The 14,774-nt window shown below is 40.4% G+C and overlaps 1 protein-coding gene across 3 annotated transcripts in view; it reads left to right on the top strand.

Annotated features, from left to right (window-relative positions):
* The window catches only part of LOC123702356 (serine/threonine-protein kinase 10-like), a 52,022-nt gene that overhangs the window by 29,467 nt on the left and 7,781 nt on the right, over window positions 1-14,774 (top strand). For all 3 annotated transcript variants that reach the window (XM_045650092.1, XM_045650091.1, XM_045650093.1), the window contains 16 exons: window positions 1,326-1,407; window positions 1,731-1,924; window positions 2,535-2,864; window positions 3,415-4,323; window positions 4,902-5,027; window positions 5,646-5,820; window positions 6,390-6,490; window positions 7,639-7,760; window positions 8,641-8,739; window positions 9,777-9,869; window positions 10,165-10,267; window positions 10,615-10,772; window positions 10,989-11,400; window positions 12,385-12,539; window positions 13,869-14,037; window positions 14,473-14,568. In XM_045650092.1, the coding sequence (XP_045506048.1) occupies window positions 1,326-1,407; window positions 1,731-1,924; window positions 2,535-2,864; window positions 3,415-4,323; window positions 4,902-5,027; window positions 5,646-5,820; window positions 6,390-6,490; window positions 7,639-7,760; window positions 8,641-8,739; window positions 9,777-9,869; window positions 10,165-10,267; window positions 10,615-10,772; window positions 10,989-11,400; window positions 12,385-12,539; window positions 13,869-14,037; window positions 14,473-14,568 (3,324 nt within the window). The remainder of the gene's footprint in view (window positions 1-1,325; window positions 1,408-1,730; window positions 1,925-2,534; window positions 2,865-3,414; window positions 4,324-4,901; window positions 5,028-5,645; window positions 5,821-6,389; window positions 6,491-7,638; window positions 7,761-8,640; window positions 8,740-9,776; window positions 9,870-10,164; window positions 10,268-10,614; window positions 10,773-10,988; window positions 11,401-12,384; window positions 12,540-13,868; window positions 14,038-14,472; window positions 14,569-14,774) is intronic.

Here is a 14,774-nt window from a genome sequence, read left to right as displayed (position 1 = left end):
CATCTCTTTACTCGTAGTGTTTTTTGAATTTTCATGCCAATGGACTTTGATACTGAATTACTTTGAATCTTATTAGGTGAATATGATTTTTTCTTAATTTCTGAATAAATGTCTAATTTCTTTCTGAATTCTTTAATGTTACAAGCGCCATATAAAATATTTTTGTTGGACTCACTGTCTTTAATACCGTCGATGACATATTCCATCAGGGCTTCATCTTCAACATTCCCAAGTACTGCAAGTTCCTTCATATGTAAAAAATATTGCTGATGAGTCTCATTCATCTTCATCCGGCGAGTTGAAAGTCTCTTGTGAACAGTTGCACTGTTCAACTTCTTACCAAATTCCTCACGGAGCTCAGACTTAAGTGTATCCCACGTGGTGGTCCCACTTAGTGAACGTAAAAATAGCTTGGCGGTTCCCGCGAGAAGCCGCTTCGAAAATATGAGTTTTTCTATTTCGCCCCATTGCATTAAAGAGGAAATATCTTCAAAATCTTTTACGAATGTTTCGATGCCATAGGCATCATCACCCGAAAATGGCGTCATTGATTTCTCTAAGTCATTGAAGGAAATACGCGGCGATGGTTCACCACAATCATCATCATCTTTTACTCGTTTCGGCGGCATGTTGAATAATGTAAATAAAAAGTTTTATAGTCTTCAAGTCGTAATCGTATAGGTAATCATAAGCTTCTTTAAATCTTAGTCTTCGTTCGTAATTCGTAAATTCTTAATCAGGTTAAATCACCGGCATCATAGTCTTCGTCTGTTTTTTCTTTATTCCACCATCCCGTATCCCGGACGAGCCCCCAAATTATGTGGGGATGGTGTAAATGAAAAGCCAAATTCGCCCAATCGATTTATTTCCCAGACACCGGTTACATATCAAAAATACATTCCAACAAATCCTCCATTACATCGTACCAAAAAACACAAAGTCAAGTCATAGACAACCAAAAATCTACCGTCTACAGATAACATGTCCACAGATTAAATAATAGAAAAACACAGACTAAAAATAAAACTAGTAATCATGAAATACATCTTAATATTTTATCCTATTCCCACATATATATGATTTTTGTGAGAGAATTGTGATTTCTATACAGTAAATTACTATTATTTTGCGTGTATGTGTGTTTTTTGTGTATTCATCAAAAGGTTTTTTACTTTTTTTTGTTTTTTTTTTGTAGTTAGCTATGTTTACATGTTAATAATACTGCCAATGAAGTTTATTGTGGCAGAATTTCCCCTACAGTTGTGTATTAGTGATATTTGACCCAACTATAAAGTCTAACCAAAAAATATTTATTTATTTAACAGGAACATCGCAGCTCTCAAATGCAGATGGAGATAGAAGATGACTCGACGTCCGTCCGGTCGGGCGAGACGCCAGACATCAAGAGTAAGTATTTCTTTAAGATTTTTTTTTTATATTTTTGAAGGTAGTTGTAGATTTATTGTATGTGTTATGTCTTTGGTTCATAGGTTTTGAAGTAAAAGTGAATAATTTGTTTTATAAATGATTTTTGATGAATACGCGTGCGTATGGTCGGTCTAGCTATGAAAGGTTTTATGAATTTCCATACATAATATGTCAAGCGCGACTGACGTACGCACTGATGGTCGGTCAAGCTCTGCAACCAGCCTTATTGTTTTAAAGTCTGTTTTGTGAACGAAAAATATACTACATCTACCGCTGCTTATTTCTCATTACTATTACCCCAGTGTCGGAGCCCGAGCCGGCTACGGGCGCAGCGCCCGCCCCCCTCCGCCCCACGTCCCCACCGTCCCCACGCGCTGCTTCACCCGCGCCCACGGCCACGCCCACGACTGGAAGTGTGGGCGTGGGCGCATCGTCGGTGCCGGCCACGAAGCGGCCGCACGACGACGACCAGCCGCACGCTGACAGGAAGCCGCCCGTGAGTGTTAATTTAGATTTTAGGACATTACGGTCATTAGATTAATTTTGATTACTCATTTTGGTGTATGACAGTGCCTTCTGTGCTGTATTTTCTTTTAGAGTTAGTTTTGTCAGAATAAAATGTATAAATAGTAAATAAAATGCAGTATGGTCTGAAGTTATGTAAATGTGTTCATAAAGACTGGCCTTCAGGCATAGACAATGTTAGTACAGTACTCCAAAATTAATAATGCGCATGCAAATCTTCGCTAATTGTCTTATTTCCAAAATGTATTTGATTTGACTAAACAAATTTTACTAAATTATGCATGAAGAAAATGCATTTACCCATCTATATACATATTATCGTCTTCGGACGCTCCGGGCACATAAGTAAATCAGAATGTCTAAATAAGCTTCTTATTTTCAATCTGACATCTGTGTACATGTTTCAATTCTTTATTGGAAAAAAGTGTCCAAATTATTAAATCATAACTTATTTAAATTAAAAGATAATTAATTGTGACTCACACATTATAATATTAACTTGGTATCAATACAGCTTACTAGTGAAATTCCACCATAAACTTTATCTGAAACTCCTAAATCCCTTTTATGTCTGTCTACAGGCCCCCAAGAAAGAGAAGGGCCCCGCGCCACCGCCGCCCGCGTCCCTCGCAACCACCCCGACACCCGTCACACCCACAACCCCTCTAACCCCCGCAACCCCCTCCAAAACCCCCTCTACGCAAACTCCAACCCCCTCCACCCAAGCAACCCCAGCTGTAACCCCCGCTATAACCCCTGTAACCCCAGCTGTGACCCCTGTAGCCCCCGTAACCCCCGTAACCCCGGTGACTCCGCCCCCATCACAGGTCCGCGGTGTGCGAAAACAACCGGCTCCCCCCCCGCCGACGCCCGCAAGTCCGACCACGGCGGGCAAGTTTATTGTTGACCAGGTTAGTGGGTAGAAAGAGAAAAAAGTAAAGGTATTTAAAAATATAAAAGTAAAATTGGGTTCATTGAATTAAATTTTTAATCTTGCCCAAGAAGTTTCACTTCTGACAAGTGTGCTCGGCACACACGCTCTTTTTCGCATCATATAGAAGATTATGATTATGTTTATCGCTATTAATAATTATTATTTACCCAAAAATCATTCCTAGATAGACGAAAGAAAAAAATATTATAAGAAAAAATATGTTGTTAAATATAAATGTTTATTGAAGTGAAACTTCTTTATCCGGGTTGGAAAAAAATTAAGTGTAACATTTTTTCGTTACGCGTGACATTTTTCCGTTACGCACCATCTTTTTATTATCCCTACCACGCGTGATTCGACGTATTTCTGTAAAGTTGCATATAGTAAATTATTTTTTGAAAAATAAGGCCATAAAGAAGTTTCACTTCTTACGTGTGTACACTAGTACACGCACACATTTTTTTTTACACACCATTTATGACGGCATATTCATATTGTTATAATCATTTAATTTTAATTTTGTACAGGTGTGTCGAGAAGCAGAGAAGGCGGTCGAGAAGAAATCACAAATCACGGAAAAGATAGATGTATCAGAAAAAGACAAACCAAAGCCAGATAGATTAGAAATCAAAGATGATAAAACGAACGCTGACGTCGACAGGCATAAAGCTAAAAACCTCGACGTCAACAGAAATAGTACAGAAATAGATAGAAACAGAGTCGAATATAAGGAGAATAGAAAAAGTACTGAAGTAGAGAAGAAACTCGACATAAAACTGGACGTAAGAAACAGCACGGACTCGGAAACGCATAGAGTCGACGCGAATAAAAGAAAAAGCACGGAAATAGAACATAATAGAGTCGACGTCAAAACTGATGGAAATGACGTCAATCACAAAGTCGAAGCTAAGACGGAAGTTCAAGTTGACGTCAAAAATGTTGACACAAACAAAGTTGACGTCAAACGAAATAGTACAGATGTCAAAAGAAATTCAGAAGTCAAAAGAAATAGCGCAGAAGTCAAAAGGAACAGCGCGGAAATTAAAAAGGACATAGAAATCAAAATAAGCCCTGACGTAGATAAGAAAACGAGTGACGTCAAACGTAGAAGCATGGAGATAAACGAAGCGGTCAAACACAACGAGAAAGTCAAAGTGAGAAAGAGTCTCGATGACGTCAGAGTTGTGGAAGAGACAGCTGACGTCACAGATAGAGAAGACATAAGAAGTGAGAAAGAAAGAGCCAAGTCTACAGATGAGTTGGATAGAGCAGATGGGAAGAGAGTGAGCGCGGAAGTGAGTCGGATAGAGTCGAGGTCGAGGTCCGTGGATGATAAGGATAGAGTAGAGATGGGAAGAGTTATAAGAGATTACGCGAGGTCGGGTTCGATTGAAGAGAATAAGGCGCAGAGCTCGTTCGAGATTCGGCCGGTTTCGGTGAGTTAATATCGTAATAAATACGTATATTTGTTGTAGAAGAAAATGTTACTGAAAATTTAAGCCATCTGCCAGATGTTATGCAAATAAATTAATTATAATATTTCACGTGGCATCGAATAAAGTTTCATGACTTTTTTTTGCGCGTTGTGAAAGGGGGCTAGACGGAAAAAATTCTTACGAAAAGTTATCACGACACTTTTTGCTAGAGTTGTGCGACGTGCGCGTGGCAGAGTGACAGAGAACTGTCTGTCTCTCTCTAACTTAACACTTCGTTCCATCCGAATGTCCCTTGACATCGCTCAAGTTTTTTTTTCAAAACTTTCAAATGATTTTGTGAGTCTGTCAAGGCGGAGTCCCGTATGATCGGAATTTTATATTTAATTCTTTCCAAATGTATGTATGTCTCTATATTTGTGTGTGTGTCCACGCGGACTCCCGCATGAACGAATTTTTTATATTCTTTAATTTTGTTTAATAATTTTACTTGTCTATATGTTTGTGTGTCTGATCCGATTTTTTGTTATTGTGTTGTTTTTATCTTCATCTATTATATGTTTTTGTGTATGTCCGTCCAGGCGCAGTCCCGCCAAGCTGTCACAGTAGTTTCAGTGAGCGCCGAACCGAACTCCCTAGCGGCCGCTCCGTGCGGGCTCGTGACCGTGACCACCACGCACCCGCCCGTGCTGACCACCGCTAAACGGGTGAGTTTGGGAGGAGAGAGAGAGAGAACGAAAGAGAGTGAAGGGGAGAGAGATAGTGTATATTTAATAATGAGTGCTTTGCTATAGAGAACAAAATCCTACTTATATTATAAATGCGAAACTTTGTGAGGATGGATGTATGTGTGTGTGTATGTATGTTTGTTACTCTTTCACGCAAATACTTCTGAACCGAATTCCCTAGTTCCTGCTCCGTACGGGCTCGTGACCGTGACCACCACGCACCCGCCCGTGCTGACCACCGCTAAACGGGTGAGTTGGGAGAGAGAGATAGGGTGAGCGAGAGTGAAGGAGAGACGGAGAGAGATAGTGAAGGAGAGAGATAGTGAAGGAGAGAGAGATTGAAGAAGATAGATAGAAAGAGAATATTAAATAATAGAGAACAAGTATTAAAAAAAGTGTGCGTGTGTGCCGAGCACACGTGTCAGAAGTGAAACTTCTTTGGCAAGATTCAAAGATACCAAAATTGTCGCCACATATTTATTTCCTCTTTTTATTTCCACTTTTCATTTTTCATTATGATTATGACTAGATAACGTACAAAGTACAAAACAGAGTGTTCATGTAGAAGATACTTTTTACTTATTATTTTTTTCACAGTTACCACCCAACGCGGTCACCATATCGAGCACACCACCCATAGCTGATGAAGTGGTGATAGTGGGCGGCGGTACGGCGAGCGTCATCACCGGCGGCACGACCGGCTCATCATCTGATGATGATTGCTTCGCGCCGTCCAGTCTCGACTCACTAGACTGCACCGCGTGTTACACGGGTAAGGGGGAGTGACGTTATCACCATCTGTGATGTCATCACCACTTGTGTCGTCATCGACACATACCTTTGACGAAATAGTTTAGACAGGGTGTGAAATCGCCCCTTAAACTTGTGTAGTTGTGTAGTACTTTTTTCCGAATATTTAAAGTTCTCTAGAGAAAAATTGCAGAATGCTATTAATTTTTTATTATAGCGCATAAATCCATGAAAAAAAACAGCATTACACACAATACCATGCTTTCAACACATATTGCATACACTTACGAATTCCGACCACCAGTTGTAAAACACCATTAATGCATAATAAATAAAAATATATACATATACATATAATAAATCTGTAGAAGAGTCAATTCTGTACATTGAAAATATTGAAAAAATAAATATCAGGGAGTGTTAGTTACTGGATCGATACCAAACACAAATATGTGATTAAATTTTTTTTATAAGATGTCATTGTCAGAGTTACTCAAAATGGAGAAATAAACCATCCACGCGAAGACCGACATCCGCGCGGACGGAGTCGCAGGCGGAAGCTAGTTAATGATAAATGTTTAAATTTTACAGAGAAATCCCGCGGCCGGCGCTTAGACAGCAGCGAAGTACTAATACTGAGCCCCGGCGCGGGCGATTCGGGCGTGTTCGACGATTCGCACAACTTGAATTTGGTGAGTTATTTATTTTTGACCATTAAGTGTATAATAAAACTGTAGGAGAATGTGTTTTGTTCGCAAAAATACTATATTTTGAAGAAAATTTTGGTTTGTGTACTACACAAACCAAAATTTTTAATTATTTAAATTATTTCAAAAAATATACAGGGTGTCCCAGTATTGGTATACTAAGCGCGAAGGGACTTGTAGTTTTGCATACACTGATCACGTAAAAAATACTTAAAACAACAAAATTACGTCAAAAATTTTTTGCATAATTTTTCCTGAAAATTCATGTTTTTTTCTTTAGCTTCGCGCAGCCGGTATATACCGCTTCTCTAATGTGAGCATTTTGTCTATGAAAACATAATCTCAAACGATAGCTCACGTGCTGCCAGCAAAGTTGGGCGGGTTGCTTGTTGTGGGTGTACACATAGAGTTTTAAGAATTGATCTATTTGAAAAAAAAAAATGCGTCTGGAATTTTATAAGTATTTTTTACGTACTGAGCGTATGCAAAACTATAACCTCCTTTGAGCTTAGTATACCAACAGTGGGATACCCTGTATATAATTTGAATTTCGAATTTGAACTAAAAAATAATATATCACATGTTTCATCTAATATTTTAAAAGAGATTTATATTTGCATTTATGTTTGCACCAGCTTAGAATTGGAAATTTGGAAGAATAAAAAAAATAAATGAATGGGCTACAACAACTGCAACAACTTGCTTACATAACAATTTCCGCCTGCAACATGATTCAAAAGTAATATGATTTTAAAAGAGCAACTATGGAGTTTCTTGTCGGTTCTTCTCCATAGATACTGTTTTCCGAATCGGTGGTAAATGTTTAAAATATGTAATGACGTTTCGAAAGTGCTTCTAAAAGAAGTCTAATTGAACAAATAAATGTTTGTGTTTTGAATAGATAATTTTGGGGTCATATATTTTTCTATTATAATGAATGTCGCAGTAAAAATTCGTAAATATCTAATGAAAAATGTATTTAGGTAATTTGCATGCCGTTGAATAACATGCTGAAATAATGTATCTTATTATTAACACCTATGTATACCATGTTTACTTGCAAATAAACGATTTATTTATTTATTTAAATAAATGAATTTCCCAGTATTTAATTCTAATTATTTCGTTTCCAGGACACGTCGCACGTGTCAGTGGTGGAGGTAGGAACGTCTGAAGTGCGTGTTAGAGATTCGGCAGCCACACATATAGCGTTACCGGCAGACAGTGCAAGACTCAGCCCGGATAGTTTTGAGAGGTGAGTGAAAAAATTGTGCTTTTACTTTTATAGTGGAAAGTGTGGTTTTTTGAAGTGAAACTTCTTTATCGGGGTTGGAAAAAAATTTAGTGTAACATTTTTTTCGTTACGCGTGACATTTTTCCGTTACGCGCCATCTTTTTCTTATCCCTACCACGCGTGATTCGACGTATTTCTGTAAAGTTGCATATAGTAAATTATTTTTTGAAAAATAAGGTCATAAAGAAGTTTCACTTCTTACGTGTGTACACTAGTACACGCACACATTTTTTTTCCAATAGTTGCTTCGGCAAAACGACTTATTTACCCCTTTTTCGTGTTTTCCAAAACCTTATTGATAACAAGATTAGATTAAGTTTTGACAAGAACCTCAACAAAAAATGGCTTGTAACTCTTAAATCTAAAAATAAGTATATGTAGTTTTACTAACACTAGAGTAAGTATTACTAACAATATATGCGCAATGCTGCCTGATATGAATAAAATAAATAAGTAAAAAAAAAATGTCGAATTGATCGAACCGTTCACGAGTTTTTACGCTAAGCGAGCAACACATTTTATATGTATGTATGGGTGGGACAGAGTAAAAGAAAAACCGTTTTTTTGTGTGTACAATTTCATAAAAATAGTCTATTAAAGATATATTTATCATGATTTCCAGTCTACCTAGTATAAAACAAAGTCGCTTTCTCTGTCCCTATGTCCCTTTGTATGCTTAAATCTTAAAACTACGCAACGGATTTTGATGCGGTTTTTTTCAATAGATAGAGTGATTCAAGAGGAAGGTTTTAGTATATAATTTATTAGGTTTTAGACAAAGTGGGCGAAGCCGCGGGCGGTAATATATATCTCTATAATATATTTTATTATACATTTCCAGTCGGCGTTCAGACAGCGGTTCGGGTCGATCGGAACGGTCGAGACACTCGCTAGCAACGACCGCGTCGCACGATTCCACACTTCTCAATGGCGGCAATAGGTATATATTTCTTTAACACGCTAAAATATTAATTTAGTCTTTAGTATAAAGCAAATTCGCTTCCCGCGTCTGTCCTAATGTCTGTACCTTTAAAACTACGCAACGATTCTTGATGTGGGTTTTTTTTTATAGATGGAATAATTCTCGGGTAATTAATTAGGTTTAAAACAAAGCGGGCGAAGTCATGGGCGTGAAGCTAGTTGCATATATGTATACCATAACGGAGATAATGAATGACATTAATTTTATATAATAATAAGTTATGTAAAGGCGGCCTTATTACTCAAAAGCAAGCTTATCTGTACGTTTGTATATATGTAAGTATGTACAGTGCCACAAACTTAACTGACCCGGTGGCAAAAACTGGAACTACGTGCCGCTTTTTTAAAAAGGTCACATTTTCAGTTTTCACAGACTTTTCATACGGAATATTTTGTATAGATAAAAAGTTAATTCACACCATTGGCAATGACATTATTTTTACCCTTGCATCCGGGGAAATACTATTTAGCGGCACTAAAATCGACATCAGTGATACCGTCACCGTCACAATTAAGTTTGTGGCACTGTAATCGACTATTTTAGAATCGATTTTGACACTAAACAAACAGATTAAATTCAAACTTGTACATTTATCAAGGACATACATACATAACAATACAGCTAAAAATTATGACACGGTTCACAATGTTTGTTACACATTTTTCCCCATTTTTATTTTTTCACTAGGTTTCCGCCTGCGGCTTCGCCCGCGTTTTCAAAGAAAAACCCGCATAGTTCCCGTTCCCGTGGGATTTCCGGGATAAAACCTAGCCTATGTTACTCGTGGATAATGTAGTTTTCGAATGGTGAAAGAATTTTTAAAATTGGTCCAGTAGTTTATGAGCCTATTCGTTACAATCAAACAAACAAACAAACAAACAAAGTTTTCCTCTTTATAATATTAGTGTAGATTACCAGAACAAAGTGTGGACAATTCCTTATTATGAAACTTAACGTACAAAGTCATATATCAAATAATTGACAATATATTTCAGAGTGAACAAAGACAACCAGAGCATAGAGGAGAACGGCGAACCGGAAGTTGTGTTACGGCGGAAACCGCAGGAGAACGTAAACAGGATACAGAGGTAAATAAAGTATTGAACATTTAGTTAATATTTTGTGGAATAATGTGGATTTCGCTATTTCGTAATGGTTAAGAAGGTATTCTCTTGAAGGGTATAAATATCAGTTGGTTTATACATAGAACCCTTCAAAACTTCCCTTAAAGGAAATTTCCCGAGGAATGGGATCTTCCGCCGTAGAAAGTAGCCTGTACAGCCTATCTCCATTTCCAAAAAAACATACCATGAAAACCATCCGTTTCGACGTCAAAGAGACAAACAAACACAGTTTTAAATTAATATTTAATTTATATTAAAGGTCGAAAGAAGACATCCATATGGCCAATCTTAAGAAGAAAACGCGCAAGCGCACGAGAAAGTTTGAGATCGACGGTGTGGTCGTCACCACTACCACTTCTAAGGTAATATTTAGTGTGAAATATAAATAAATAATGTTAGAAAATATATTATAAAATTTTGCGTCCTGTGTCGTCATAATATTATGTCCTAAAATATAATAAATGAATAAAAAGGGAAGTGTTTTTACTCCTGACCAAAAAATAATTACGTTTTTTTTTATTATTTTAAGCTATAGGATAACAGTATTTATACTGGCCGTCTAAACGACAGGGTATAAACATTTGAGAAATGACATTTTTCTGTTAACACTCTCTAGAAAAAAATTCACCTGAAAATAAATATTCAAAATATTATTCCAATTGAAAATAATATTATTTTTTGTATTTCAAAAAATATTTTCGTTTCGCAGGTGATATGGGGCGACGAGGAGAGCGGTCGCACGTGGGACGACCACGCGCTGCGCAAACAGGAGCTGCGCGAGATCAAAATGCTGCAGAAACAGGAGCAGAAGCAGTTCCAGGACCTCAACGCTAAAGAGCAGCAACTGCGCGAGCAGCAGGACAAGAGGTGAGATCGGGGATTTGATTATCTACTTAACTTTGTGGTGTTTATTTTTTATCATTTGAAATTGGTATCGATTTTATTGATAATTTGGACGCTCTCAGTACATAGTTCACATTTGTTTTATTAGAAAAATCGTTTATGTATAGTACAAACAGTATAGGACCAAGGAGGCATCCTTGCGACACCCCAGTACTAACTAATCGATGTGCGTGTGGTCAGGTTCGAGGCGGAGCTGGCGTCGCTGTGCCGCGCGCACGAGGCGGACCTGGAGACGCTGGCGCGCGCGCAGCGGGCCGCCGCCGAGCGCGCCGAGCAGCAGCTGGAGGGCGAGCTGCGCGCGCACGCCAAGCGCCTGCGCGCCGACCACGAGCGGGACCTGCGCCACTTCCGCGACGGGCTCAAGCAGGAGCTGCGCCTGCTCAAGCAGGAGGTCGAGCTGCTGGCCAAGGAGCGCCGCAAGGAGGCCTACCGCGCGCGCCGGGCCCGCCTCGACGCCGAGCACGCGGCGCGCGAGCGGGCCTTCGTGGCCGCGCTGGCCGACGGCGCCGACGCGGTGCTGCGCCGCGTGCACGCCGCGCACCGCGAGCGGCAGGCGCTCGCCGACCGCCAGCACCTGCAGCAGCGCCACCAGGTGAGACCCGCGCGGTGCTGCGCCGCGTGCACGCCGCGCACCGCGAGCGGCAGGCGCTCGCCGACCGCCAGCACCTGCAGCAGCGCCACCAGGTGAGACCCGCGCGGTGCTGCGCCGCGTGCACGCCGCGCACCGCGAGCGGCAGGCGCTCGCCGACCGCCAGCACCTGCAGCAGCGCCACCAGGTGAGACCCGCGCGGTGCTGCGCCGCGTGCACGCCGCGCACCGCGAGCGGCAGGCGCTCGCCGACCGCCAGCACCTGCAGCAGCGCCACCAGGTGAGCGGCACCTGCAACACCTGGACCAGTTGGCCCATCAGTCACCCCAACAAACAAGAAAGTTCACAAGGCTACCAAATCTATGTACTACCTGGTATTCGAGCCAGGGGCTTCTAGCGATACAGCTGCAACAATGACGCCAGGTATTGTGACAACTGTACCACTCCCAACAGCCCATCAATCGCGCCAATAAACAAGAAAGTTCACAAGCCTTCTACCAAATTCAAATACGACCAGGTATTCGAGCCACAGCTCCAGGTTTCCAGCATATACAACTGCAACAATGACACCAGGTCAATAAAAGTCACAACTAACTGTTCCATATTTGGCAGCACGAGTCACGAGGAATACGACCAAAAACGCAACGCAAATCAAAGTAACTATAGAATTTCGCATATCTTTGATACTCGACTGACGAACGATGCTCGGAAATTTAATTGAAGGGCCTACCAATATAAAAAAATGTGTGCGTGTACTAGTGTACACACGTAAGAAGTTTAACTTCTTTATGGTAACCTTATTTTTCAAAAAATAATTTATTTGCAACTTTACAGAAATACGTCGAATCCCGCGTGGTAGGGATAAGAAAAAGAAATGTCACGCGTAACGAAAAAATGTTACACTAAATTTTTCTCCAATCCCGATAAAGAAGTTTCACTTCAAAAATTGTTCGTAAAACAGTTATTAACGATACATTTCCCGTCACAGATAATGCGCACGCGCGAAGCAGCGCTCTGGGAGCTGGAGGAGAAGCAGATACACGAGCGGCACCAGCTCGCCAAGCGGCAGCTGAAGGACGAGTTCCTGCTGCGCCGGCACCAGATGCTCGTGCGGCACGACAAGGAGCTCGAGCAGATCAAGAGGTGCGTGGTGGTCCTTCGAGCCGGATAATAATAATAATAAATAATAAATACACTTTATTTAGCACCAAATAAAAAAAAAAACAGACAATAAAACAAAATAAAAAGACAATATCATAATGTTAAGCCAAAAAGGCGGATTTATCGCTACTGAGCGATTTCTACCAGGCAACCTATGGGTAGGATTTTGAATTAAAAAAAGGGGAAAAACAATAGGTGGTGCAGTAGATAATGAAAATTTAATTATAATAGATTTAAACCAAATAACTACTTATAAATATATACATAATGAATATGATTTATAAATACATATACCTGACCTACCATGATATATATATATATACCGGATCTATGTGTTTTGATGAAATTTTTACGTGACAACGTCTTATAAATATAAATTTATAAAGAATAGAAAAAATTCGATCACGAGGCGGGACTTGAACCCGCATCCTTCGCGCCATTCATCATTCGATTGCTCAGGCGGGTCACGAGTGGCTGAGTTGGTTAGGCATCCGTCCCGGAATGGCGCGAAGGATGCGGGTTCAAGTCCCGCCTCGTGATCGAATTTTTCTATTCTTTATAAATTTATATTTATAAAGCATTTGAATTTGAATGCCATAAAAACCAAAAAATATAAACGTCTTATAATTCGATAGAGCCGGCTGCACGCCCGAAAAAACATGACTCATGCGGCGTTACTGAAGTGCAAGCGAGAGCGCGGAACGAGCGACAAAGAAGCACAATCGTTGTCACGTTCAACTATCTATCGTCAGTAAACCGACTTTACAGACAACCAATTTTTTGTTCATAGTCACGGTCGGTGATCTGCATAATCGATTTTTTTTTCTGTCAAGTTATTATTGTTTTTAGTTGAACTGCAAATTTCACACGGTAACACTTCAGGCACAGAATACAATATAATAGTAGCTAAACGCTACAGAACGGACACTCTCCGCCTCCCGCCAAAATTAAACACTTACCTCACCCCGCACGATCAGTCGTAAAATGGTCCGTATTTTTCTGCAAGGACGATACGCAGCGAAGATTGACAACATTAATCAAATTGACTTGACTTAGTAATTTTATTATTTTGGATTTGTGATTATCGTTTTCCGTAGAAAATATTGTGCTATTTACGGATGTATTTCATCAGAAAAACGCGAATTTTTTTTTACGCTAGTCACAAATGTGCCAACCATAAAGCGTTAACACACATATTAAGTTGTATGCTACGAAAGTTTTCATGATTTCAGGTTGTTGTTTTACTCCGGTCCGCAATTGGAAAGTGGCGGCGTTGAAGCGTCTCTATTCAAACATTTGTTCCAATTTCAGGAAGAACCAGCGCAAGGAGGAAGAGTTAGCCAAGTGCCAGGCGCTCGAGAAGCGTTCGCTGCCGAAGCGTATTAGAGCTGAGCAGAAGGCGCGCGAGATGATGTTCCGTGAGTCGCTGCGCATCGGCGCCGCGCACCCGCACGACGACGAGCGCGAGCGGCTCAAGAAGGTGAGCGTGGGCGTGGGACAGCGTGGGCGTGGGCATAGGCCAGTGTAGGCGTGGGCCAGTTTAATCGTGGGTGTGGGTCAACGTGGGCGTAGGCCAGCGTGAGCGTGGGCCAGAGTGGGCGTGGGCGTGAGCCAGCGTTGGCGGACAGACAGTAAACCAGCGTTGGCAAACGGATATACAGCCGCATTGATACCTTCTAATAATATTCACAGAGGACAAAAAGTACTACGACAAAAAATACTACACGCACGCCAAATAAAAAACATACACACACACACACACACACACACATAAAGAAGGAAAATAGGCAAAAATATATTTGCACAGAAGATACACGCACACCACTACACGCTTGTAAATTAAAAAAAAAAACATCTGCAATAAATCCATTTTGACAAAATGTCATTATTAAACTTACTACTTACAATGTTACAGTTCCAAGAGAACGAGAAGCGTCGTTACCGCGCCGAGCAGCAGCGGCTCGCGACGAAACACGCCAAAGCGAGGGAGGAGCTGAAGGCCGCTGGGGAGGTGATTATATGCTTTTAAAGTTTATTATTTATTGATTTTTTGCGTATTTTAATTAGTAATATGTGTATGACGTGACCTTGTATAAATTATTCATTACAATTAACACCTTATTTCGTGGCTATAATGTTCAAAATCTATTGTACACGCTCATAACGAAACTCTGCCCAATAGATGTGAAGGCAGAGTTTCGCTTTTTCGGACAATGT

This window comes from Colias croceus, chromosome 23, assembly GCF_905220415.1.
Source record: "Colias croceus chromosome 23, ilColCroc2.1".
Classification (NCBI taxonomy): domain Eukaryota; kingdom Metazoa; phylum Arthropoda; class Insecta; order Lepidoptera; family Pieridae; genus Colias; species Colias croceus.
Note: the sequence above shows the minus strand (reverse complement) of the source record. Positions and strands in the feature narration are given on the sequence as shown.